This window comes from Lagenorhynchus albirostris, chromosome 6 (assembly GCF_949774975.1).
Source record: "Lagenorhynchus albirostris chromosome 6, mLagAlb1.1, whole genome shotgun sequence".
In the NCBI taxonomy this organism is placed as follows: domain Eukaryota; kingdom Metazoa; phylum Chordata; class Mammalia; order Artiodactyla; family Delphinidae; genus Lagenorhynchus; species Lagenorhynchus albirostris.
Window position 1 is genome coordinate 22216049 of NC_083100.1, and position 27934 is coordinate 22243982.

General features: G+C 38.1%; 1 protein-coding gene across 1 annotated transcript in view; it reads left to right on the top strand.

Moving 5' to 3' along the window:
- The window catches only part of ABCA12 (ATP binding cassette subfamily A member 12), a 187700-nt gene that overhangs the window by 57781 nt on the left and 101985 nt on the right, over positions 1–27934 (top strand). The window contains exons 3-7 of the mRNA XM_060152174.1: positions 1245–1398; positions 18671–18762; positions 20768–20865; positions 23522–23698; positions 25437–25615. Coding sequence (XP_060008157.1) covers positions 1245–1398; positions 18671–18762; positions 20768–20865; positions 23522–23698; positions 25437–25615 — 700 coding nt within the window. The remainder of the gene's footprint in view (positions 1–1244; positions 1399–18670; positions 18763–20767; positions 20866–23521; positions 23699–25436; positions 25616–27934) is intronic.

Here is a 27934-nt window from a genome sequence, read left to right on the forward strand (position 1 = left end):
GACATTTTTTTTCTCTTAAATTCCATATATATGTGTTAGCATACAGTATTTGTCTTTCTCTTTCTGACTTACTTCACTCTGTACGACAGACTCTAGGTCTATCCACCTCATTACAAATAGCTCAATTTCTTTTCTTTTTATGGCTGAGTAATATTCCATTGTATATATGTGCCACTGGTACAGCCACTATGGAGAACAGTATGGAGGTTCCTTAAAAAACTACAAATAGAACTACCATATGACCCAGCAATCCCACTACTGGGCATATACCCTGAGAAAACCAAAATCCAAAAAGAGTCATGTACCACAATGTTCATTGCCTTTTATCTTGACTCATGTGTGTGCCATCATCATATTTTACAAAGCAAATGTTAAAGTAAAGGTTACAAAACCATTAACTGTTACAATACTTGTGGCTTTAATATTGGGGAAAATCTGCATATTAATTCATACCATTATTATTGGTTTTTAAATAGGAAGAAAATGTTGTGTGTCCAGGATAATTAATTTAGCTATTATGTTAAATTTTGAGGACACCAAAAATATTTCCTATATTTGGAAGATTGGCTGCATTTATAATGACTTTGATTACAAAAGAGGACATGTACATTGTTGGAGAAAATAGTTAATATACAGTCAAATGAAAGTAAACAAAGTCATTTGAAATAACCACCAAGGAAAAAAATTCCTCCAGGTTTTTTATTTTTTTAATTAATTTATTGTTTACTTGGCCATGCCATGCGGCATGTGGGATTTTAGTTCCCTGACAAGAGATCGAACCCAAGACCCCTGCAGTGGAAGTGTGGACTCTTAACCACTGGACTGCCAGGGAAGTCCCACTCCAGATTTTTTAATATACCACATATATTTATATATATTTTTTACAATTATGGCTATTCTGGTCATACTGTTTTCTGATCTCCTCTTTTTAATAAGCAGTGTATTACAAATATTTTCCATATTATTTGACAACATTTTTATTGGCTGCCTTGTGTTTTATTATATGGGTACACTGTGATTTATTTTTAAAACACTCTGGAAAACATTCTTGCAGCTACTTCCTTAGAGTAAATCCCAGAAAGAGAAGTTTTTGGGGCAACAAGCATTTTAAAGTCTTTTGATACATGGGGGACCCAAACAGTCATAATGCAGAAGATAATTTCACAAAACTGCACTCCTTTCCCTTCCCAGGCAAACATCACAGTGATCTAATTATTGTTTGTTTGTTTGTTTTTAACTTTTAGGTTACCTTGCACCTCGAAACCTTCCTAGTACTGGCTTCTTCCCATTGCTGCAAACCCTACTCTGTGACACAGACTCTAAATGCAAAGACACACCCTATGGGCCACAGGATCTGCTTCGTAGGCAAGGAATTGACGATGCACAATTTAAAGACAGGTAGGGACACTTCCAAGTGTGTTCAGTTGTTGTGAGAGATCAGACCTTGTTTCCTTATGAGATCTCCAGGAAGCCTTCCTAGGTTAGGTATACAACTTTATTTTCTCTATCTACAAATGTGATGATCTAAATATGAATGAATGAGGTGGGTACAAACTGGAATTACCATTTTTATGTAGGATTAAGCATAATCTACTTTGATGAATTACTCAAATTTTGCCTTTTAAAACTACTTACGGAGGACTTCCGGGAAGATGGCGGAAGAGTAAGACGCGGAGATCACCTTCCTCCCCACAGATACACCAGAAATACATCTACGCGTGGAACAACTCCTACGGAGCACCTACTGAACGCTGGCAGAAGACCTCAGACCTCCCAAAAGGCAAGGAACCCCCCACGTACCTGGTTAGGGCAAAAGAAAAAACTAAACAGAGACAAAAGGATAGGGACAGGTCCTGCACCAGCGGGAGAGAGCTGTGAAGGAGGAAAAGTGTCCACACACTAGGAAGACCCTTCGCTGGTGGAGACTTCGGGAGGCGGAGTGGGGGAGCTTGGGAGCCGTGGAGAAGAGCACAGCAGCAGGGGTGCGGAGGGCAAAGCGGACAGATTCCAGCGCAGAGGATCGGGCCGACCGGAACTCACCAGCCGAGAGGCTTGTCTGCTCGCCCGCCGGGGCGGGCGGGACTGGGAGCTGAGGCTCCGGCTTTTGTCGGAGCGCCGGGAGAGGACTGAGGTTGGCGGCGTGAACACAGCCTGCAGGGCGTTAGTGCACCGCGGCTAGCCGGGAGAGAGTCCGGGGAAAAGTCTGGACCTGCCGAAGAGGCAAGAGACTTTTACGTCCCTCTTTGTTTCCTGGTGCACGAGGAGAGGGGATTAAGAACGCTGCTTGAGAGAGCTCCAGGGACGGGCGCGAGCCGCGGCTAAAAGTGCGGAGCCCAGAGACAGACATGAGACGCTAAGGCTGCTGCTGCTGCCACCAGGAGGCCTGTGTGCGAACACAGGTCACTAGCCACACGCCCTTACGGGGAGCCTGTGCAGCCCGCCACTGCCAGGGTCCCGGGATCCAGGGACAACTCCCCTGGGAGAACGCACGGCGCGCCTCAGGCTGCAACGTCACGCCGGCCTCTGCCGCCCGCAGGCCCACCCCACACTCGGTGACCCTCCCTACCCCCCAGCCTGAGTGAGCCAGAGCCTCCGAATCAGCGGCTCCTTTAACCCCGTCCTGTCTGAGCAAAGAACAGACGCCCTCCGGCGACCTACACGCACAGGCGGGGCCAAATCCAAAGCTGAGCCCCTGGGAACTGTGAGAACAAAGAAGAGAAAGGGAAATCTCTCCCAGCAGCCTCAGAAGCAGCGGATTATAGCTCCACAATCAACTTGATATACCCTGCATCTGTGGAATACCTGAATAGACAACGAATCATCCCAAATTAAGGAGCCCTGTGGATGAAAGGCTCTTGGTGCTGCAGCCAGGAGTCAGTGCTGTGCCTCTGAGGTGGGAGAGCCAACTTCAGGACACTGGTCCACAAGAGGCCTCCCAGCTGCACATAGTATCAAACAGCAAAAATCTCCGAGAGATCTCCATCTCAACGCCAGCACCCAGCTTCACTCAACCACCAGCAAGCTACAGTGCTGGACATCCTATGCCAAACAACTAGCAAGACAGGAACACAACCCCACCCATTAGCAGAGAAGCTGCCCAAAATCATAATAAGTCTACAGACACCCCAAAACACACCACCAGACGTGGACCTGCCCACCAGAAAGACAAGATCCAGCCTCATCCACCAGAACACAGGCACTAGTACCCTCCACCAGGAAGCCTACACAACCCACTGAACCAACCTTAGCCACTGGGGACAGACACAAAAAACAACAGGAACTATGAACCTTCAGCCTGCAAAAAAGGAGACCCCAAACACAGTAAGATAAGCAAATGAAAAGACAGAAAAACACACAGCAGATGAAGGAGCAAGATAAAAACCCACCAGACCTAACAAATGAAGAGGAAATAGGCAGTCTACCTGAAAAAGAATTCAGAATAATGATAGTAAGGTTGATCCGAAATCTTGGAGATAGAGTGGACAATAGAATGGACAAAATGCAAGAATCAGTTAACAAGGATCTAGAAGAACTAAAGATGAAACAAGCAACGATGAACAACACAATAAATGCAACTACAAGTTCTCTAGATGGGATCAATAGCAGAATAACTGAGGCAGAAGAACGGATAAGTGACCTGGAAGATAAAATAGTGGAAATAACTACTGCAGAGCAGAATAAAGAAAAAAGAATGAAAAGAACTGAGGACAGTCTCAGAGACCTCTGGGACAACATTAAACGCACCAACATTCGAATTATAGGGGTTCCAGAAGAAGAAGAGAAAAAAAAAGGGACTGAGAAAATATTTGAAGAGATTATAGTTGAAAACTTCCCTAATATGGGAAAGGAAATAGTTAATCAAGTCCAGGAAGCACAGAGAGTCCCATACAGGATAAATCCAAGGAGAAATACGCCAAGACACATATTAATCAAACTGTCAAAAATTAAATACAAAGAAAACATATTAAAAGCAGCAAGGGAAAAATAACACACAAGGGAATCCCCATAAGGTTAACAGCTGATCTTTCAGCAGAAACTCTGCAAGCCAGAAGGGAGTGGCAGGACATATTGAAAGTGTTGAAGGAGAAAAACCTGCAACCAAGATTACTCTACCCAGCAAGGATCTCATTCAGATTTGATGGAGAAATTAAAACCTTTACAGACAAGCAAAAGCTGAGAGAGTTCAGCACCACCAAACCAGCTCTACAACAACTGCTAAAGGAACTTCTCTAGGCAAGAAACACAAAAGAAGGAAAAGACCTACAATAACAAACCCAAAACAATTAAGAAAATGGGAATGGGAACACACATATCAATAATTATCTTAAATGTAAATGGACTAAATGCTCCAACCAAAAGACACAGATTGGCTGAATGGATACAAAAACGAGACCCATATATTTGCTGTCTACAAGAGACCCACTTCAGACCTAGAGACACATACAGACTGAAAGTAAGGGGATGGAAAAAGGTATTTCATGCAAATGGAAACCAAAAGAAAGCTGGAGTAGCAATTCTCATATCAGACAAAATAGACTTTAAAACAAAGACTATTAGAAGAGACAAAGAAGGACACTACATAATGATCAAGGGATCGATCCAAGAGGAAGATATAACAATTGTAAATATTTATGCACCCAACATAGGTGCACCTCAATACATAAGGCAAATACTGACAACCATAAAAGGGGAAATCGACAGTAACACATTCATAGTAGGGGACTTTAACACCCCACTTTCACCAATGGACAGATCATCCAAAATGAAAATAAATAAGGAAACACAAGCTTTAATGATACATTAAATGAGATGGAGTTAATTGATATTTATAGGACATTCCATCCAAAAACAACAGAATACACATTTTTCTCAAGTGCTCATGGAACATTCTCCAGGATAGATCATATCTTGGGTCACAAATCAAGCCTTGGTAAATTTAAGAAAATTGAAATTGTATCAAGTATCTTTTCCGACCACAACGCTATGAGACTCGATATCAATTACAGGAGAAGATCTGTAAAAAATACAAACACATGGAGGCTAAACAATACACTACTTAATAACGAAGTGATCACTGAAGAAATCAAAGAGGAAATCAAAAAATACCTAGAAACAAATGACAATGGAGACACGACGACTCAAAATCTATGGGATGCAGCAAAAGCAGTCTAAGAGGGAAGTTTATAGCAATACAATCTTACCTTAAGAAACAGGAAACATCTCGAATAAACAACCTAACCTTGCACCTAAAGCAATTAGAGAAAGAAGAACAAAAAAACCCCAAAGTTAGCAGGAGGAAAGAAATCACAAAAATCAGATCAGAAATAAATGAAAAACAAATGAAGGAAACGATAGCAAAGATCAATAAAACTAAAAGCTGGTTCTTTGAAAGGATAAACAAAATTGATAAACCATTAGCCAGACTCATCAAGAAAAAAAGGGAGAAGACTCAAATCAATAGAATTAGAAATGAAAAAGGAGAAGTAACAACTGACACTGCAGAAATACAAAAGATCATGAGAGATTACTACAAGCAACTCTATGCCAATAAAATGGACAACCTGGAAGAAATGGACAAATTCTTAGAAAGGCACAACCTGCCAAGACTGAATCAGGAAGAAATAGAAAATATGAGTAGACCAATCACAAGCACTGAAATTGAAACTGTGATTAAAAATCTTCCAACAAGCAAAAGCCCAGGACCAGATGGCTTCACAGGCGAATTCTATCAAACATTTAGAGAAGAGCTATCACCTATCCTTCTCAGACTCTTCCAAAATATAGCAGAGGGAGGAACACTCCCAAACTCATTCTACGAGGCCACCATCACCCTGATACCAAAACCAGACAAGGATGTCACAAAGAAAGAAAACTACAGGCCAATATCACTGATGAACATAGATGCAAAGATCCTCAACAAAATACTAGCAAACAGAATCCAACAGCACATTAAACGGATCATACACCATGATCAAGTGGGGTTTATTCCAGGAATGCAAGGATTCTTCAATATACGCAAATCAATCAACGTGATACACCATATTAACAAATTGAAGGAGAAAAACCATATGATCATCTCAATAGATGCAGAAAAAGCTTTTGACAAAATTCAACACCCATTTATGATAAAAACCCTGCAGAAAGTAGGCATAGAGGAAACTTTCCTCAACATAATAAAGGCCATATATGACAAGCCCACAGCCAACATCATCCTCAATGGTGAAAAACTGAAAGCATTTCCACTAAGATCAGGAACAAGACAAGGTTGCCCACTCTCACCACTCTTATTCAACATAGTTTTGGAAGTTTTAGCCACAGCAATCAGAGAAGAAAAGGAAATAAAAGGAATCCAAATCGGAAAAGAAGTAGTAAAGCTGTCACTGTTTGCAGATGACATGATACTATACATAGAGAGTCCTAAAGATACTACCAGAAAACTACTAGAGCTAATCAATGAATTTGGTAAAGTAGCAGGATACAAAATTAATGCACAGAAATCTCTGGCATTCCTATACACTAAGGATGAAAAATCTGAAAGTGAAATCAAGAAAACACTCCCATTTACCATTGCAACAAAAAGAATAAAATACCTAGGAATAAACCTACCTAAGGAGACAAAAGACCTGTATGCAGAAAATTATAAGACACTGATGAAAGAAATTAAAGATGATACAAATAGATGGAGAGATATACCATGTTCTTGGATTGGAAGAATCAACATTGTGAAAATGACTATACTACCCAAAGCAATCTACAGATTCAATGCAATCCCTATGAAACTACCACTGGCATTTTTCACAGAACTAGAACAAAAAAATTCACAATTTGTATGGAAACACAAAAGACCCCGAATAGCCAAAGCAATCTTGAGAACGAAAAATGGAGCTGGAGGAATCAGGCTTCCTGACTTCAGACTATACTACAAAGCTATAGTAATCAAGACAGTATGGTACTGGCACAAAAACAGAAATATAGATCAATGGAACAGGATAGAAAGCCCAGAGATAAACCCATGCACATATGGTCACCTTATCTTTGACAAAGGAAGCAGAAATGTACAGTGGAGAAAGGACAGCCTCTTCAATAAGTGGTGCTGGGAAAACTGGACAGCTACATGTAAAAGTATGAGATTAGATCACTCCCTAACACCATACACAAAAATAAGCTCAAAATGGATTAAAGACCTAAATGTAAGGCCAGAAACTATCAAACTCTTAGAGGAAAACATAGGCAGAACACTCTATGACATAAATCACAGCAAGGTCCTTTTTGACCCACCTCCTAGAGAAATGGAAATAAAAACAAAAGTAAACAAATGGGGCCTAATGAAACTTAAAAGCTTTTGCGCAGAAAAGGAAACCATAAAGAAGACCAAAAGACAACCCTCAGAATGGGAGAAAATATTTGCAAATGAAGCAACTGACAAAGGATTAATCTCCAAAATTTATAAGCAGCTCATGCAGCTTAATAACAAAAAAACAAACAACCCAATCCAAAAATGGGCAGAAGACCTAAACAGACATTTCTCCAAAGAAGATATACAGAGTGCCAACAAACACATGAAAGAATGCTCAACATCACTAATCATTAGAGAAAATCAAAACTACAGTGAGATATCATCTCACACCAGTCAGAATGGCCATCATCAAAAAATCTAGAAACAATAAATGCTGGAGAGGGTGTGGAGAAAAGGGAACCCTCTTACACTCTTGGTGGGAATGTAAATTGATACAGCCACTGTGGAGAACAGTATGGAGGTTCCTTAAAAAGCTACAAATAGAACTACCATATGACCCAGCAATCCCACTACTGGGCATATACCCTGAGAAAACCATAATTCAAAAAGAGTCATGTACCAAAATGTTCATTGCAGCTCTATTTACAATAGCCCAGAGATGGAAACAACCTAAGTGTCCATCATCAGATGAATGGATAAAGAAGATGTGGCACATATATACAATGGAATATTACTCAGCCATAAAAAGAGACGAAATTGAGCTATTTGTAATGAGGTGGATAGACCTAGAGTCTGTCATACAGAGTGAAGTAAGTCAGAAAGAGAGAGACAAATACCGTATGCTAACACATATATATGGAATTTAAGAAGAAAAAAAAATCATGAAAAACCTAGGGGTGAAACAGGAATAAAGACACAGACTTACTAGAGAATGGACTTGAGGCTATGGGGAGGTGGAAGGGTAAACGGTGACAAAGCGATAAAGAGGCATGGACATATATACACTACCAAACGTAAGGTAGATAGCTAGTGGGAAGCAGCCGCATAGCACAGGGAGATCAGCTCGGTGCTTTGTGACCGCCTGGAGGGGTGGGATAGGGAGGGTGGGAGGGAGGGAGACGCAAGAGGGAAGAGATATGGGAACATATGTATATATATAACTGATTCATTTTGTTGTGAAGCTGAAACTAACATACCATTGTAAAGCAATTATACTCCAATAAAGATGTTTAAAAAAAAAAAAAAAACTACAGTGAGATATCATCTCATGCCAGTCAGAATGGCCATCATAAAAAAAAAAAAAAAGAAAAAGAAAAAAAGAAATGTTCTGTATCTCAAACTGGGTAGTGGTTTCATAAGTGTAAACATAGGCAAAAATTCAATGAGCTACACACCTTGACCTACGCATTTTATCGTATGTAAACCATACCTCAGTTTAAAAAGTAAAAGCATCCAATACAAGTAAGGTACTGTAACCAGAAATCAAGGATAAGAATCATGAAATCAGAACATGTTAGAAAAAAAACCAGACCTTTCCAGGATCTAGCACAGCACTGTACATCGAGTAGATGGCTAAACAAGTATTTATTGTAAAAGTTTAGTGAGAATATCCTAGGTGGTTTGGAAGATCCCTTCTGAACTAATTAGAACTTTTAATGTGACTATTTTTCAGAATATTCCAAATATAGATAGGCTCAGCCTATAAAATAGCCTCCAAAAGATGGACATTATAGGTCTAGAAAAGCTATGCCTCAAAACACAAAGAAAATACAATTGTCTTAACTCTGAGTACAGATTTAAGAAATCTCCTTATCTAAAGAAAGCAGTCCATTCTCAACACTTTACAACCACTGACAGTACAAATCTATCTATGGTCTTCTGGGGAAAAAAAAAAAAAAAAAAAAAAAAACTACTTACGGTTACCGGAGGATGGGGGTGGGGATAAATTGGGAAATTGGGACGGACATATACACACTGCTATACACATAAAATAGATAACTATTAAGGAGCTACTGTATATCACAGGGGACCCTACTCAATACTCTGTGATGGTCTATAGGGGAAAAGAATCTTAAAAGAAAAAAAAAAGGGTGGATATACGTGTATGTATAACTGATTCACTTTGCTGTACACCTGAAACTAACACAACATTGTAAATCAACTATACTCCAACAAAAATCAAAAAAAAGAAAAACAAAAAAAAAAACCTGGGTTGGCAAGGCAGTCCTTCTTAACTTCCCTCAGAGATTCTCTATCCTACCTCAAATTGTCAGTGACATTGCCCTAAGACTCGATCACAGGCATAAGATATAGGGCGATGTCAGGGATATTATCTCCTGGAAGAATAACATATTTATCTAGCTCTATGTGGAACTTCTAGATATAACAGAAACCAGGAAATGTAAATAAGGAAATTAAGGGTCTAGAAATCAAAGTAATAAAGTTGAAAGTATTCTTAACTAAACAGCAATCTTTAAATGAAGTTAATGTGTATGGTGTGAGAAGAAACTGAAGAATAAAGTTAGGGAATCTAGACCACTTACAACCTCAGTTTTCCATCCTGAGATTTTAAACCTAAAGAGACACCCAAGAGCCCAACTGTCTGTAGAACTGAGAAAAACATTGTAATCTGAATTGACCATGAGATTATCCTGGTAGAGATTTTTTTAAGTGTCTCGCAAGAAAAGATTATATTTATCTATAATCAGAGATATTTGGTTCCAAAATTTTAATTTAAATTCCTTGACATGTAGCACCATTTCTCCTTTAATATTATCTTCGTGATTTTGATCATCAGATAATATGGGAGATACTTTAAGAGAGTTACTAACTACAAGCTGCTTAGCATAAAATATCAACATGTCAAGAATTGTCCTGGGAAATGACTTGAGACACCCAGTTATTGGGTTGCTAATTCACATTGGTTTTGTGAACCAAACAAATTCTCTACCATTTTGTTACTTGCATTCTACCATTTTGTTACTTGCATTCTGTTACATACCATTTTGTTACTTGCATTCTAATGGAAAAGTAAGCAAAAAAGCAATAAAATAAATAGCATAATTACTGATAATAATAAATGTACTAGCAAGAAAATAGAGCAGGTTAAGAGGTAGAAACTGAAAGGTGGGAATTTAATAGGGTAGCAAAAGAAGGGCCTCTGCTAGAAGGTGACATTCGGGTAGAGACCAACAAGGACAGGGAAAAACCAGCACCAGCATGTGAACATCTAGAAGATAAAATTCCAGGCAGAGAAATAGTCAGTGATCCTGAAGTGGGGACAAACCTGATCATTTAGAGGAGCAGAAAGTCGGCTAATATGACTAGAACATAGTGAGGGATAATGAAAGCGGTAGGGGATATGGTGAAACAATAAAAACCATGAGACAAAGAGCCTGAAGAACCAAACAGGTAAGCAAAGGGAAAGGATTTGTCTTTTGTTTTCAGTATAATGAGAAGCCACTGGAAATTTTTAAGCAGGGAAATGACATGACATATTTTCTATGAGACTAATATATTCTAGACATATACAAGCATTACCTCAGCTAGCAACTAGTTGAGTTGTGTATCTCTGCAAGGAGACCCAAAGCTGACTAGAGCCTATGCCCCCTTGTGTAATCACTGTAGAGATAAAGTGAATGAATATTTTATTCATTCAGCCACTTCATAGATGGTCTCTATGTCCCTATGTGAGTGATGAATTAGGCAAGGTTTATGCCTATGTTCTAGCAGGATAAGGTAAATATTAAATCAACGATAGTAGGAGATAGTGCAATGAAGAGTGCCAGAAGGATGCTGAAGCAAGACACCTCCATACTTAAGGTAGAAAGAGAGCTTTCAGCTGACATAATCAGGTAAATCTTCATGGAAAAGTTGTACTTGAGATGGACATTTCGTGAGCCAAGTGATAGAGAAGATATGGGGAAAATTAATGTCCATTATTTACAAATTGGATTACAGCTTCAGCTGGGGCTCTCATCTTTGTATCTTTTTTTTTTTTCCATGAAGAACTAAGTAACAATGAGGGAAATAGTTAACAAAATCTAAGAAGTCCATAAATATACCTCTGCTCAAAGAAGTATTTTTCTATGTAATATAATAGAGAACCAAATCCATGGAGTCCCCTGAGATGAGCCATTGAGTTGGTTTTGGAACCAGGATTAAAGTCCAGGTTTATTTTGCCCTCTGTCGGTTATTCTCCAGATAGCTGATCATGTCTCTTTGTTTTCAGTTTTATTCCAATCTCCAGGTATTTTATTGAGCTCAAGCTCTATATTGCTGTATATTCAGTATTTTCTCTAAACTACCAAGTAATTGGAACTTAATTTGGAAAATGATGTACAATAATAAAATTGCATTAATGATATTCCCCACCATGCTATTAACTTTTATGCTTTATAGCCATGCAGTGAAACTGGGGCATGGTTACTAGGTAAGCCGTTCCATGCTAAGTAAGCCATTGCACTAAATTACTTCCCTTCGGTGAAGAAAGATTCACCAGCATAGCCTCATTAAGGAACAAAACAGTCAGGGAAAAAAAAAATGCCGTCTTTGGCTTCATCAAAAGAGGCCCACCTGGGGCTTCCCTGGTGGCGCAGTGGTTGAGAGTCCGCCTGCCGATGCAGGGGACACGGGTTCGTACCCCGGTCTGGGAAGATCCCACATGCCGAGGAGCGGCTGGGACCGTGAGCCATGGCCGCTGAGCCTGCGCATCCGGAGACTGTGCTCCGCAATGGGAGAGGCCGCAACAGTGAGAAGCCCGCGTGCCACAAAAAAAAAAAAAAAAAAGGCCCACCATGTTTATTTTGAAACACTCAGTCACTACTTGCTGGCCAGTCGCCAAGTTTTTTCATGCGTTTTTGCATTGGCACCAACCTTCTGTTATTAAATTCATATTTTTCTTAAGCATTAGCTTCAGGATGAGGTGCTTTAAAAAAAAATTCAACACTATACTCAGCATCAACTGTAACTAGCTGTCTGAGAGAAGAAATGATTACATTTATGATTTTTTGGCCCTTAATGCACAAGGGATGATCCAGCATCATGGGACATACCCTTGTGGTCCTTCCTCCCTGCCCTGCCTCTAAGCATACATCAGAACAGTGGGAACCCCTGGCTGTGCCATTGCTCACACAGCTGGCAAATGGCAAAGATCATCTTGCAGAGCTCACAGGGTCATTATTTGGAGAAGCAGTTCAACATTCCTGCAGCTCCTGTGGGGTATTGCCTCTATGGATTTACTCCCTATCTCTGTCATGTCGACACTCATCCATGACCTGTGTTTTCCAGATTCATACCTCTGCTCCTATTGAATGGCTCCTACAGAACTTGAAACACAGCTAATCAGATTCTATTCAGGGAAATTTTTAAAGTGCCAAGACTTTTGTTTAATACTGAAAAATATGGATGTGTTTAGAAACTGACCTGAAGGTATTATTGGGAATATAAGGGAAGTGGAAGTAAAACAGTTATGTGTCCTTATTTGACTATAAAGATGAGGTGAGATGTATAAGTCTCACACTGTATTAATTTCAGAGTAATTATTAACCATCTAATAACCATTTTAGTGAGTATTCATATAAAAATAAAGGTTAAAATTTCATTTATCAAAAACAAAGTGGAAGGAAGTCTTAACTGCCACACAGGCAAAATTGTTAATTCATTGAGTTAGAATGTATTGAATGTGTACCACCTGCTGGAGACAATGCAACTCACTATGGATACATAGATGACTAAGGCATATCCCTATATAAACTTAAAATCTAGTGGGAGAGAGAGATAGAGACTACTAAACAGGTAAATTAATCTATGACGTGGTAAATGTGATGAATATTTGTTTAGTTCTCACTGTGCCCAGGACGTCAGACAACAAATGGTGAATAGTTACACAGACACCCTGAGACATTGTTTCTGCCTGAGGAATATGCATCTGACTGTTGGATATATTATTGGAGTGGAGAGAGGTTTGGGTGGGGAGATATCAGAAGAGTTCTCCAGAGACCTGTGTGAGTAAGATCATTAAGGACAGATAGGGTGGTGGTTACCAGACTAGAGGAAGGTGTATTTGAGATAGGCCATAAAAAAAGAATCTCAGAACTTAATAAAGGAAAGAAATCAATGGCGGCCCTTGTAGAGTCAGTTTAGAGGAATAGGCAGGTAGCTTTGCTGCTGACTGTGATGGCAAAATGACAAATTCCCTTGTAGTGTTGCCATATTAATCTGCCCGTGTCAGGGCTAGGTAGAACATAATATGTACAGGGTCATCTGAAAGCTACTGTGATGTTATCTCCTCCTCTATATTCTACGTGCTTCTGATACACCTGTACCCCCAAGGCATTTCCTCATCTGCCCATCATGGTGCCTTTAGAAATGTATTAGCTCAGATATACATTATATCTCCAAAGTCCCTCCAAAGAGTATAAAAAATCCTAGGACAGAGCAACATATGAAGGCATTTCTAAATCTTAACACCGTAATGATACAGATTGTTGATTGGTAAGTGAGCTATCTAGAAGAGAGGTGTATGTTGAACATGGGCAGGCAGGGGTTGTATCTGAAGCATAGATGACCCTGAAGGAATGAACATCAGAATGAAATGGAAGAAAATAATGAAAAAAATTAAAATGACTTCTTCTTGGGGGAGTCAGGAAGGACAAGCGTATCAAATCACTGAGGAGGCCTCAATGCCATTACAACATTCTTATTTGTACTTAAAAGTCGGTAATGAATGTCATCTGAAGCTGGAATCAGAACTGGGCCTGGAGCAGATTTCATGCCTTCTTTCCAGGTGTCACTACATACCGTATAATTGTAAGTCTGGGGAAAAAGGGAAAAAATATAAAAAGTTTAATCCTTAAAGACAAAAAAAGAATGTCAGAATTTTCTTTTTAGGATTTGCCATATGTGTCTTTCCTGGAAGCAGTTCCTTTTAAAGACAGAATTACCATGGCACACATGGATGCCGCCCACACAGGTAGTCTTTCCCACTCACAGGAAATACAGAGACATTCAATATAAGTGCATAAATCCTACCGTTGCAATGATATCTATAAATGTGACATTTCCCCAATGTAACTGTTGGTAGACATGTCTGAGAAGAAGTAAAACTACTCTGAGCCTAGTTTCCCTCCTGGTATCTTAAATTTAACATTTTGAATCCAAGATGTTTCCCTTATTAAATTTCTTTTCAAAGTAGAGCACTATAAATACCATAGAAGCAGACTCTACCTCTTCAGCATCTTAGAGGCAGGCCCTTAGCCATCTCCGTGGTACTGTACATGTGGCTGGGTCCAGTAAAAGGCAGTAAAGTGATGCCATGGGCCACTTGGAGATTTGACTCAGGCTTTCTTGCCTCACCCAGAAGGTTGAATTCTCTGGACTCAGGTGAGCCTACATGCTGGATTCAGGGGCATCCAAATATTGTATAATGCCTTAATATACCTCCCAGAGATATCTAGTATGAGAGAGATTCTCTGAGACTTTCTTAGAGCTATTCAGAGTTCCTGAATAGGATTTTTAAATCTCCTGAGTTGGTCCTAGAGAGTGGGATTAGGGAAGAGTCATCATTGAATAAATCCACTTCTCTGTCACAGCCTAGTGCAGGGTTTCTCAATCTCAGCATTATTGCTACTTGGGATCAGATAATTCTTTGTTGTGCTGTGCACTGTAGAATGTTTAGTAGCATCCCTGGCCTCTACCCACTAGATACCAGTAGCATCACTCCCGTCCAGTTGTGACAACTAAATATTTCTCCAGATATTGTCAAATATCCCCTGGGAGCAGGGGAGGGAGCACAAAATTGCCCCCAGTTGAAAACCACGAGTCTAGTGAAAGTATGAAGAAAAAGATTTTAAGGTAGCAAGAGGCATGAATTAGGTTATGATTCTAGGATCTCGCTCTGTAAGAAACACAAATGACCACTCTAATTGAGCACCCCCAGTCATGTGTTGTCATCATTCCCTAGGCATGTCCTTACTTAGCTATTACCATTAACGTATTATGATCCCTGTTTTTTTTATTTGACTTGCCCATTATATTACATATCGTGGGAATTTAATAAATGTTAGTGAGTTTATGGATGAATATGGTGGATAAAGTGTAAGATTGATTATATGTTTGTGTCTGTGGTGCCACCTCTGGTGTTTCCTCTTCCAAGGACCTTTGCAGAACCAGGTGTGCAACAGTGGAAGCAGGGCAGGCTATTTAAAAAAAAAAAAAAAAAGACGCTTCCTTAGCTGTCAGTTCTTCCAAGTGATATTCTTTATTATCTATTATTCAGTGCTTGCCATGTGCTAAACATCCTACCATCTGCCAACACAGTGCACTGTAAATAGACTTTTCTCAAGCATTTTACAGTCTGAGGAGAAAATTGATCATTATTTCAAATGGAAAATTCCTCTTATGAGTAAACTGATAAAGAAATTAAATAATAAAATGAAGAAAGGGTTACAGAATTCTGGGTAAGGTACTTTCCCTCTTCCCACCTCACCAGCCAGTGCTCACTGGTTCCAGATTATGAATGATAAGGGTGCGTCCATTTGGTGTCCAGAGATCTTGAAGCTTCTAGTATTGTAAGATTATGTGGGGAGTATAGATACATAAGTATGGGGTTCAGCTCCATACCGATGGTGAAGGCTATGTCTTTGTACCATCTTCTTTGTGGGCACTTTGACAGTTAATATTGGTGAGTGCCTATGATGACAGGGCCCAGAGAGGCACTTGTTAAGGACATCTCACCTAGTACTCACAACAGCCTTGCAAGATAGGTGTATCATTCGTAATTTTCAGATGAGGCTGAAATTTTTTAGGAAGAGGCAGAGCTGGGATTCAAAAGATATCTAACAGCTCCAAAGTTCTTTCTTCTACATCCCAGCAACACTCTCTTTTTATTTAATCAGCCATCCTATCTTATGGTTCAGTGCCGTGCTAGGTGTTTTGAATAAAAAGAGCATCATCATGGTGCCTACTTCCAAAGATGTCACGGCCTAAAATGGAAAAGTGGTAGGAATAGGTACACAGACAAACATAATACACTTAAAATTTATATAAAGTAAGTATGTACAAAATGCTTAAATTGTGTAAAATGATGGAAAAGATACTGGTTCTCATTCATCACTCTAAGAAGCATAGAGTTCTCTGTCTATAAGTATGGTCAAGCTAATTAGAAAGCTCAGAGATTACACTTAATTCAGTAAGACTGGATACCTTCCTGTCCTCCTTTAGTAATTTAATAGGGAGTCAAAAAGAACTAATTACCTTTGCTTGGGGGAGGTAAGCTGTATTTCAACTTAGAGCCTTAATTCATCTTTTTACCCACAATGCTTGATGTTGCACATTTATTTTGTGGTTTCCATTTTAAGAGTTGACAGACAATAGTTACGTTGAGCAGTGGCAGAGGACACATGCCATGACACTACACACTGTAAATGCAAAGCAACACTGGGGAAAATTTGCAGGAAGATGACCAGCAAAGCACGTGTGAGATCCCATGCTCTCTCCCTGACAAAAGGCCATGCCGGGACCACCTAAAAGGAGATGAACCGCCTCCCCACTCCTGTAACGTGGGACTTGTAGGCAACCGTGTAATTGTGGGCACTTCCTGGTCAAGGACGGGTCCTGTTAGAAAAGAGGCCTCCAGAGTTCCTTGTCTGGAAGAGCCATTTTCTGTTGAGCAAGTTCAAACCTGTTGAGCCAGCAGCTTGCTGGGAAGGGGATGAACTTGTTTTGGCATTGAAAGAATATTTGAAGGAATAATTTTCGGGCTCTTATCTGAACGTGGGAAATGGGCAAGGTGTCCCCTGTAGAGTTGATGCAGCTTTTGCTTCTCCAAGCTCACACTTCCTTAATTTCCCATCACCTCTTTTTTGTTTTTCCCCCACTCCCATTTATTTTTCAAGTCTCTGTTTTCTCTTGCTCCTTCTTTCTTCTTTTTGATGTTTGTCACTCTCCCTTTGGTTTTTGTTGCTGTCCCTATTCCTTAAAAATTTTATGAAGGCAGTTTTTCCCTTTATTTCAAAATGTGTTGATATTCAGTAGTGTTTCTTACAGTATTTCAAGCTGAACTAAAAAAATGTCGAGAAAAAGAAGAGTGAACTTGACTTTCTCAAACTTTCTAAAACTTCTGTTTGAGAGCAGGAAAAAGGTTCAGGTCATTTCTTATTTTTATCTGAACAGTTTTCCCATCCAAATAGTCAGCATAAGGAATGTAAGAAGATTTAGGGGAATACAGTCATGGTCATGAATAATTCAAATATACATTAAGAATGCAGAACTTCTAGAGCAACCAGTACATTTTATAGAGAATATTGGAAGAACACTAGGGAATGGAAACAAATATCACCCCTTCTTATCATTTTTATTAAAAGGACACGCTGGGAAAAAAACATTTTTTTTTTCCCAATTATAAATCATAAAGTATCCTGGAACCAGGACTCAGATCTTGTTTCTAAAAAGGGAAGTCAAATCGAACCACAGTAGCAAGCAGAACTTCTTGCTTTTCCACTGTTATCTTTTTATATCCATTCTTATGTACCGTAAGTAAACTTTTTATAAACAATCAGACAAAATTCAGATTATTCATTCCAGACATCTGGACTTATTTCACTCTTGAAATAGATATATTTATTTTAGACACTTACTTTAGGAATATCAAGTTTTCAAGAAAATATGATTATTTCCATTTTAATAATAATAAACTAAACAGGAAGCAATTTTTTTAAAAGAGGGTTACTGAATTGTGGAGTGGTCCAATAATATTTTCTTCCAAAAGCTGGTGTGACCATGTTGTGCAGAGATTGCTGGCACCACATGCTATCAGTACAGCCTTGATACACTCAGTACAATTAAAACCCTGAGTACATCATTATTTCTTTAACACCTGGTGCCACCTGTAATGACACCAACCACAGTGCTTAGCACAGACTAGATATTCAATAAATGTGTCTTCTTCTTCTTTGAATCGGTCTTGCAAGTATTCATCTTTGACAGTCTTCAAAATGCCATCTATAATTTAACATAGAAAACTTCTTTTTCTTTTGTGGTTGACAAATAAGCAGACCTTGATTTCAGTCTCTGAAGCACCCTTTGACTACCATCTATTTGGGATCCGCCATCTTTTTAAAAGAAAAGATATATATCATAAATATTTTCAGTATTTAGCTCTAAAGTCCTTTTTTCTTTCTATAAGAGTGAAGTAAAAAATAAGTATTTTAAACCTTATCTAGGCCATTTTCTCTGAGTAAAAATTTACCTTGTAGGAGGCCTTATATATTCATTGGTATATGGTGAGGTGAGTTTTGTCATTAAAATCCTAGAAAGTAGATTAAAAATTTGAAAGTCCTAGGAGAGCCCTGGAATCTACCATATAATACATTGCTGTAACTAACTGAAATTAATGTGAGTGAAGTTATAGAGTTCTTGCTTTTTCTTCTCTAGTGAAATTCTGAGAAAGTCATCCAACCTGGAGAAGGACAGCAATTTATCACTCCAGAGCACTGAAGTTCCAGAAAAAAGGCACGCATCACTGGGTAAGCTATCCTCTTCTGCCCAGTTTAGAACAGGCCTTTTGGAACAACCAGTAAAGGTCTAATCTTTAAAAGTTATACTTTTAACTTTTCAAACAAAGATGGAATGCCTAGAATATCCCTAAGAGATCTAAATATTTCCTTATGGTTGCCTGAGTGTGGTGGTGCAGTTATGCAAAGGTCTTGAGAATAATTGGAAATTAAGTTCTTACTGAAGCACTCTCTAGGAGCAAAACCCTAAATGGTACTATTATAATGTTGAGAATTACACGCTTTCCCAGAATTGACTAGGGACTCTTCAGTTGCCTGCAATGAGATAACACTGGGATGGTTAGAATGCCCATCAATAAAAAATGTTGGATAGAATCTCAGAGATTTGTCCAAACTTTATATTTTACAGATGAGGAGTATGAGGCCCAACAAGGTTAAGCGCCCTCCCTGTCCCATCATCCAGCTGACCTGGTACTGGAGCAGCTGCCAAGATGGGACTCTTCTAGCTGTAGTTTTCTTCCTCCCACTCTACCACTCAGCATCACAGTCATTCAGCATGCTGTGTACTTCTTTCATTCACAGCTAGGCCAGTGGCCCTGAGACAGTAATGTGCAGAATACCCACAGGCTGAGCTCCCTGAACCTTATGTCCAGGTGCTTTTGCTGCAGATGGTCTTGAGAGACACTCGTTAGAAGCCACAAATTGAGAGTAAACTCTCAAAACAGCAGGACTGTTTTGTATTCATGGGCAAATATTTATTGGGTGCCTGCTATCATGTAGGCACTGTCTTAGGTACTGAAGATACATTAGTGAACAAAACAAAGATTCCTGTATGTCAGAATATGATGGGTGATATGGGGGAGAAAAGGAATACCTTTAAAAATGCCATGTGATATTTAAGATTCTATGATATTAACATTCCAATACAAGTTGATGGACCAAATGAAAAAAAGTCCTTTGTTATTGAAGTAGGAATATGGCAGTGAGTGGTTTTGAGGAGTTAACGTGCTGTTGTCAATGATCTCTGGGTGTTTGGCTGAGTGGTTACAGCACAGTAGAAATAAGATCATACTGTTGTGGTCCAGTAAGCTTTGCTTTGCTCAGTAGCCACAGATTATGTTTCTTAGCCTGGCCAGTCATCTCACAAATGTATTGCTTTGGTCTAGAGGAATCAGTTGGTAAATTCTTCAGCCCAGTGAGCATTTTAACAAAGCCTAGGCCCCACTGATGTTAGGTCACTGTATCTTTGAATATTAAGATTCTTTGTTGTGAGGATAATAAAGTATTTCTGTACACAATTTATAAAAGTGAACACACTGGCTTAATGAACATCCATGCTATAGATCTGAACATACTCTTCCAGCTAATGCTCCTAACCAGGAACATTCTGCCACATTATAAATAGTACTGGATGAGGCCACTTTGGGAATTACTTAATTAGCATATACTGTAGTCTGGACTAATTGCTTTCTCCCATTTATTTGATCTGAAACACCATTCAAAAACCACTTTGGGGAGGAGAGAATTTATGATCCTAAGCAGATTTTAGCCTCCCAATTGAATAATTAAAAAAAAAAAAACATTATCACCAGATGTGCATTGGCAGATCCTTTGAACAGATGCTGGGTATGATGGATCTGTGGAGCTAGTGGAGGCACCTCAGATCCTCTAGGCCTGAACAGAAATGACTCAGTTTATTAGGCAATAATATTGGTGATAAAGTTTAACGATATAAACTGGAATGAAAGCAAATGACATCCAAAAATGATTGGAAAAAACCCCAAAGCAGACCAAAACCATCACAGTTTTATGTGAAAGGAAAAACTGATGGACTTTGCCAATATGAAACTTTCATGGAAGATGCATATTTGAGCATATTCTTGCTGTGGAGTACATGAGAGCATAAGTGATATTTCTGGATTCTTATGTGAACCTGCCTGTGTGTGTGTGTGTGTGTGTGTGTGTGTGTGTGTGTGTGTGTGTGTAGTATGCTAATCTCTTCTTTCTTTTACAACAGCCACAGTATTTCCTAGTCCACGTTCTGATTTGGAAAGTGATGGAACATATACTTTCAATGGTAGTCAAGTGCTTGCCTGGATCCTTAGTTTGGAAAAGGTAATTTCACTCAGTTTTGTATGGACTCATAATAAAAAGCAGGTAAACAAATGCCTCTTAGATTAATAGAGGAATCTTCCAAATAGGAAGCGTATTCCCATTTGGAGTAATGTCTCTGGGAGATTCTTTTCTTGGGAGCTCTTTCATAAAAAGCTTAATTTTGAGGCATTCTAAATTCCTTAAGGTCTTGGATATTTTTTTACTTCCCTGTTAAGTCCCTTAGTTGAACTTAAGATTTTCATTTAGTAAAAAATAGGGTGGCATTACATGTGATCTTTTAATTTCCTGAAGCAGGAAAGAAAAAATGCTGTATGAAAGCAGATGAAACTTTAACACCCATCAGACTTGCTGCCTCATCTATACTAATAATGCTTTTGGAAAACTTAGAGCTGTAAAAAATATCTCCCCAGAGTAATAAAATCCCTTTCCTTAGCGTGGTTTAAAGCCTACCTATGGATTTCCGTCTGTTTACCAGTCTTCCACTTTAAGATTCCAGATTGCAAGATGATAAACATCATTTCTGTCGGAGGCGTAAACTGGCGACCTGTGAGCTGTATGTGTATGTGTGCACATACACAAGGCTTTTGAGAAACTGAATTTGAATGCCTTTAGGCAGAAGAGGTACTCTTCTGTCAGCTGCAATCCCCACTTTTCCTTATTGTCTTTTATCCAACCAGAGTCATACATTTAAGTTATTTGGCTGGCCGGTGGACATTTAAATCCTGCTTTACGTGCTCTTCAGAAATTAAGAGGAGATCGTTTTTAATATTTTGCCATGGAGAGACTACTACTCTCTCTCTCTTTCTCTGACTATCTGTCACACACACACATAAGAATTTTTAATAATATATCCATGTCTTATGTAGTAGACCTTTCTTCCATCTGAAACATAGGGACATAACTCTGGTCTTTATTCATATATTCCTGTGACCATAACCACTGCTGCTTAATATGTGTCTATTAGTTCCCCTTGAATTAACATTCTGTATAACTGAGGCATCTTGATAAACTTGTTTATGTCAGTAAGCCAAAGAACAACACAAAAATGTATGTCAGGAAAAGGCACCATACCTATCAAGGCAATTCAGCCAGTGCTGGTTGAAATATGACTTCCAGGGTCAGTCCAGTCTAGATTTTGAAAGTCTAGTTTATATAATAGTTGAGGTACCTAAAGCACCCTGTGTAGCTGAGGAAGCCCCACCATGTGCCCACGTAATTCCAGTATAAAGCCTCCACAAATCATGCTAGGGTGCAAACTAGGGAAAGTTATTTTATTCCATTCTATTTCTTCTATATTGGTTCCTAGAAGCAAACAGCCTTGAATTGTATAAGTTAAATTCTTTAATAGCTAGAATAGCAGTGCTGTTCTCAAAAATACCACTTTATTTTATTGAAACTCCCAGGTTCTCTTTCTCATATGGAATAAAATTTCAGAATTTTGTGAGGCAGCACAGAGTCATGTATCCGATGGAGATAAGTCAAAAATGAATTTTCTATGTATAGATACATATTTTCAGAGTAGTTGGAGCAGAAAAGGGATGTAAAAATCAGGATCACATATTGATGCCTCTGTCAGCAATCTCTCTGATTCCTTTTTCTTTCTTTTTTTTTTTTCTTTTTCTTTCTGTTTACTGCTTTCTGCAACCCTTGCAAGAATAAGTAGAGAAATCATTCTGGGGTGAGTTTATACGTAATGTTAATAAAGAGATGTGGATGAATGACTAGAAGACCTGGCACTTAGAGTATCTCCTGGAATAAGTGGAGCCTGTCTTGTTTCATTACATTTAGAAGTTGAATCACTGGAAGGTAGAGTGTAGATTTTGTGATATAAAGGGAGGATGAAGTTAGCTAGCCCTCACCTCACAGCTTATAGTAATTAATTACTAGGAAGGATGCATTAAATATTGCAACTAACTGTAATTGGCTCTATAAATATCTAAACAACTTAATCGTGAATGTGATCAATATTATAGATGAAAATAGTGCTGCATCTGTTAACTGGTCTGTACTGTGAAATATATGGGGGACTTCCATTATGAAAATGCTTTCCAATTATTGCCTTTGATAATTATATGCTTGTATGTATTTTCATATATGTGTTTTCTTTTTTCTTTATATGCATAATTCTTAAATGAAATAATTGCTTTGCAGATGAAACATAATCCATGTTTTTCCACTTCTCTAAACAAACACTGTTGGTCTTGAGACTAGACTCTGAAGCTCTTCCTTTTTGGAATTCTTCCAAAGATCCTGGCCAATTTCCCATGAAGTGTCACAAATTATTAGGACACCTAAGTCTCTGCTGTTAAATGTCCAGGAAAAGCTTAAGATTTTTAAGCCTGAAGATTTTTGTGAGACAAGATCTAGTACATTTAGGTTGTCTAGTCAGAGACAGGAAATGTGTTCAGTTTAAAAAATCATATGCAAATCTTTTAAATCATAAAGATGACAAGAGTTACCACATTTACACATTCTCTCAGTGACTTTTCATGGGCAAACCCAATGTATTTTAGTGTTAATTTAATAGTTGCTATAATGCAGGACCTTAAAATGGCTATTATGTAGACAGGTCAGTTTCCTTGATGACTAGGATATGTTAATATCTATATTTACTAACATTATTATACCACTCTTCTCACACACATTGCTTTTACAGCAAAATTCGACTTCAGAAGATATACGAAGAGAACTGTGTGAGAGCTATCCAAGATATACTGCCGATTATGCCTTCTCTTGGACCACTCTAGGGAAAAATGTTTTTAACATATTTTGCCTGTCCAACATGACCCTTTTAGAGTCTTCTCTCCGAGAACTAACAAACCAGTTCTCTCAGGTGAGTGCAAATATTTTAACATGATCAAGATCTCATAAACAGTAGAAAGAAGTGTATTGTTTCCATTGTCGTATACACAAAGTGACTCAAAATGAATCAAAGAGCAAATTCATAGCCCACATGGACTAGGAAATGCTGATTGAAATGTTGGCTCACCTTTGGCATGAATTCCTCGCACAGAGATTCACATACAATGTCTAATTTCTAAGTAATATGTCTGTCTGCTATTTAAATGTGCAGGATTGAAATTATGTTAATGTTGAACCAAAAATATTGCATTATGGTTAATGTGGAGACATCTTTGTAGATGAAATTTGACTTTGCTCTATGATGAATGAAGATTGACTGTTTTCTCTGAGATATTTTATTTAAGTGAGATTACTCAGCATGCAATGTAAGTTTAATAATTAAACTATCAGAGCCTTATAACTCTCAGAAGTTAGAATAATGGATAATCTTTAAAATGTTTCTTCTAAGGTCAAACCCAATTTACAAATTTGATTTTTTATGAAATAATATAATCCCTCTTTCCCAAATATTATACATTAAAACCAAGAACTTTATAATATGGAGTGCTAATGACCATTTTATGCTAGTCTTAAATTAAGATGTGAAAATAAGACACTGATAATCTTTTTTTTTTTTTTTTACTGATAATCTTCTTTTAATGAAACTCCACATACAATGAAAGTTCATAAAAATATTCAGACTTCTCTCAAAATTTTCTAAACAGGAATAAATGAAACATGTCCACATCTAACATTTTTCCCCTTGATTCTCTGAATTTTATTGTCAGTAAGTGCAGAATGCTTAAATTACTCTTTAGTAGTCTGAGTTTTCCAAATGAGCTAGAGACACTGTTATAATAACCCCAATCCAATGTACAGCACTTGAAATTCTATCTCAACAAACTCAGCAGTCATGTAGAATGTGTGGTTAAGAATATGTTGTTCAAAATCACATTTTCAGTGTGAAAGACCTTGAATTAAGACAGAGCAAAAGCCTGACTTTACTAGTATGAATGAGCTTATTAAGAAGATTGTTTTGGGTGGGAATATAATGAAGGTATTAGCTGGGTCCTGTGATTCAGAGCAAAAGTACAGGTCATGGTTTTCATTTATTTGTTTGCTTATAGTACAAGATATGATTATTACAAAGGATATTCACTCTAAATCATTATTATAACTGAAGTTCCTTATATTCCAGCAGAACTTTGGAAATATTTTATTTTGTTAAGTATGTATAATTGTAATAGTAGACATTTTCATATGTTTGTATATATACATATTCACACCCATATAATGTAAAATATATAACTTTTAAGGGTTTTCTATGCAAATAATAATTAAGGTCTACTAATGGATATAGAGAAGATACGTCTGCAGATCCTACACCAGATCCTAAAGAAAAACAAAAATATTACTCTGAAGCTAATATTATTTTAAGAAATTAATTTTAATTTCCCAAACACAATTTAAAATATTTTGTATAAACAGTTTTGTTAACCAAACATTAAATATGCCAATTTCTGGAACTATAGGAAAGAATCTAATTATGTGTAAGAACATTTGAAATGGTTTATAGTTTTTCCAAGTAAAAGATGACTTCAAACTGAATGAAAATCTGAAAGAATTACTTATGTGAAAATCTAAACTTTTAATGTTTTCAAAGGCAGTTAGCCATGTAGTTACACATATTGAAGTCTCATTTCACCCTGTTTGTGGTTTTATTTTTTAAGCTATCAAGAGATCCCAATAACCAGAAGACAGTGTTTCAGGAAATGGTCAAAGTGCTGTCCTTTTTCTCACAAGTGCAAGAGCAGACAGCCGTGTGGCAGCTTCTCTCCAGTTTTCCAAATGTGTTCCGGAATGACACGACACTAAGCAATCTATTTGATGTTCTTCGAAGTGCAAACAGGTAGGAAAAAGTAAGAATTAAGGGGAATATTACTGTTCATAAAGAAGTCTTTCTTTTTTTTTTTTTTTTTTAATATTACCTGTAGGATCACTGGTAGGTAGGTAATTTAAACACAGCAAATAATCCTTCAGCACCTTATTGCAGATTTTGGCAACGAAAGTAAGTGTATTAGTTAAGCAAAGGAGAAACACACATTGTGGTCATCAGGATTATTGACAGGTTTATGGGGAAACAAGGACGAACACTAATCATAACATCTATAGTGTCAGTTGCTATCATAGAACTTCTGAGAAAGATGGTAGAGCAGGACCAATGGTAGATTGGAACCCTGACTCAGGCTCACTCAGGGACAACCAGGGCTCGGTGCATCTAGTATTTTAACTGTTCAAGAAGAAAATATTTCATTGGGTTTTGGTTGGTACTACACAGTAAAAAACAACCCCATTGGCTAGAGTTTACACCAAGCCACCCCAAGGGGTTTGGCCTCCTTCAGGTGCAGCCAGCCTAAGCCTGCATATTGGGTTGGCTTTATTTGACACATATGACACAGAGATATGAAAAATTTTGCAGAAGAAACCCTTTTAAAGCCTGCATTCCTCATAAAAGAGATCTGAGCATGGCCAGCATTCAGAGTTTGATGGACACATACTTAGGTTTTGGCTGTCCAGCTAATTTGGAAATGTGCATTAAAGAAAACAACAACTATATTAACAACTAGCAGTTACTGACTGCCTGTTACATGCCAGACACTTTACTGGACCCTTTATATATATCACATTGAAACTTACAACAGAACTATTATTTATTTTATAAGTGAGGTAACAGAAGGTTATAAGAATTAAATATTTGATGATCATGCCGCTAGGAGGGTTTGAACCTGGGTTTTTTAACTCCAGAACCCAGACTGCCTCTGTAATATGTCACTAAGAGCACAGTGGATTCCATCGCTAATGTCTGAAGCACCACAAGAGTTTTCTCATCTTCTCTGATAAGCTTCCAAGAGTTTATATTTGTTCAAAGACCTTATAATAAGCCCTCATGTTGTTGCATTAGTTTCATTTGATTCTCACAACAGTTCTTTGAGATTGAGACTACAGATATCCCCATTTTATAAAAGAGGAAACACACACTAGTTTTTTAAAGTTAAATCTTCTTTACTATTATTATTATTATATTTATTATTTTTTATTTTATTTATTTTTTTTTTTTGCGGTACGCGGGCCTCTCACTGTTGTGGCCTCTCCCGTTGCGGAGCACAGGCTCCGGACGCACAGGCTCAGCGGCCATGGCTCACGGGCCTAGCTGCTCCGTGGCATGTGGGATCTTCCCGGACCGGGGCACGAACCCGTGTCCCCTGCATCAGCAGGCGGACTCTCAACCACTGCGCCACCAGGGAAGCCCTACTATTATTATTAAACTAACAGTATCACTAAAATCTGTAAATTCTTCACAAATGACTGTATTTTATCATCAAATCATTGGTTTATCTTACTCTTTGTTGATCAAGTAATATGGACAAATAAACCCCATAAAAAGGTTTTGAGGTTATTTACACCAGCAATTTTACAAAGTTGTAATATAGTTCAGTCACCAAAACGAGATTATATAATGTTAAGATTATGACAGAGGTTAGCAAAAATGAGTAATCTCAAAAGTCAAGAATTGTATATGAAAAAGCATACATGATATTCACCATTTATGAGGAAGAAGTTGTGCTGAGATATGAATCACAAAAACTCCTTTTTAAATTACCTTTACATATAAGGAAACTTGTTTTGGATAACTTCCATTTGTATATGATGAAAATGACAGAAAAACAAAATCAGTGAAGTGAAATAAAAGTATTTTGATCAATAATTTAAAGGATTTCAGAGAGGACAATGGTCAGGTGTCATTTTTAAGTCACGTTTTGTTAGAAAAAGATGAATTAAGTCTTCTGACATTTTTATTAATTATATTAATAACAATAATGCTGAGAGTTACAATGAGATTGCCAAGTGTTCAGTCTTTGAAGGTGGGACAACAGATTAGCTGAGTCAAGCAGAAGGCCAAGCTGGGGGAAGGCTGGCAGAGATCTACAACCTCAGAACATTTAACTGGTCTCCACGGTGACCAGGGTTCAGAAGTAACTCAAAGTCTGAGAACCAGGAGATTCTTGGGGGCAAATATAAAAATGCCTGAGGTATTGACTGTTATGTATATAGAGCAGAAATGAAAAAAATACAGCCATGCCCCTATGGCCAAGCGCACAGCTGTAAAAACAAGCTAACAATGCTGTGGGCTCAGTGCAGAAATGTTCTGTCCTCCTCCCCGCCATGT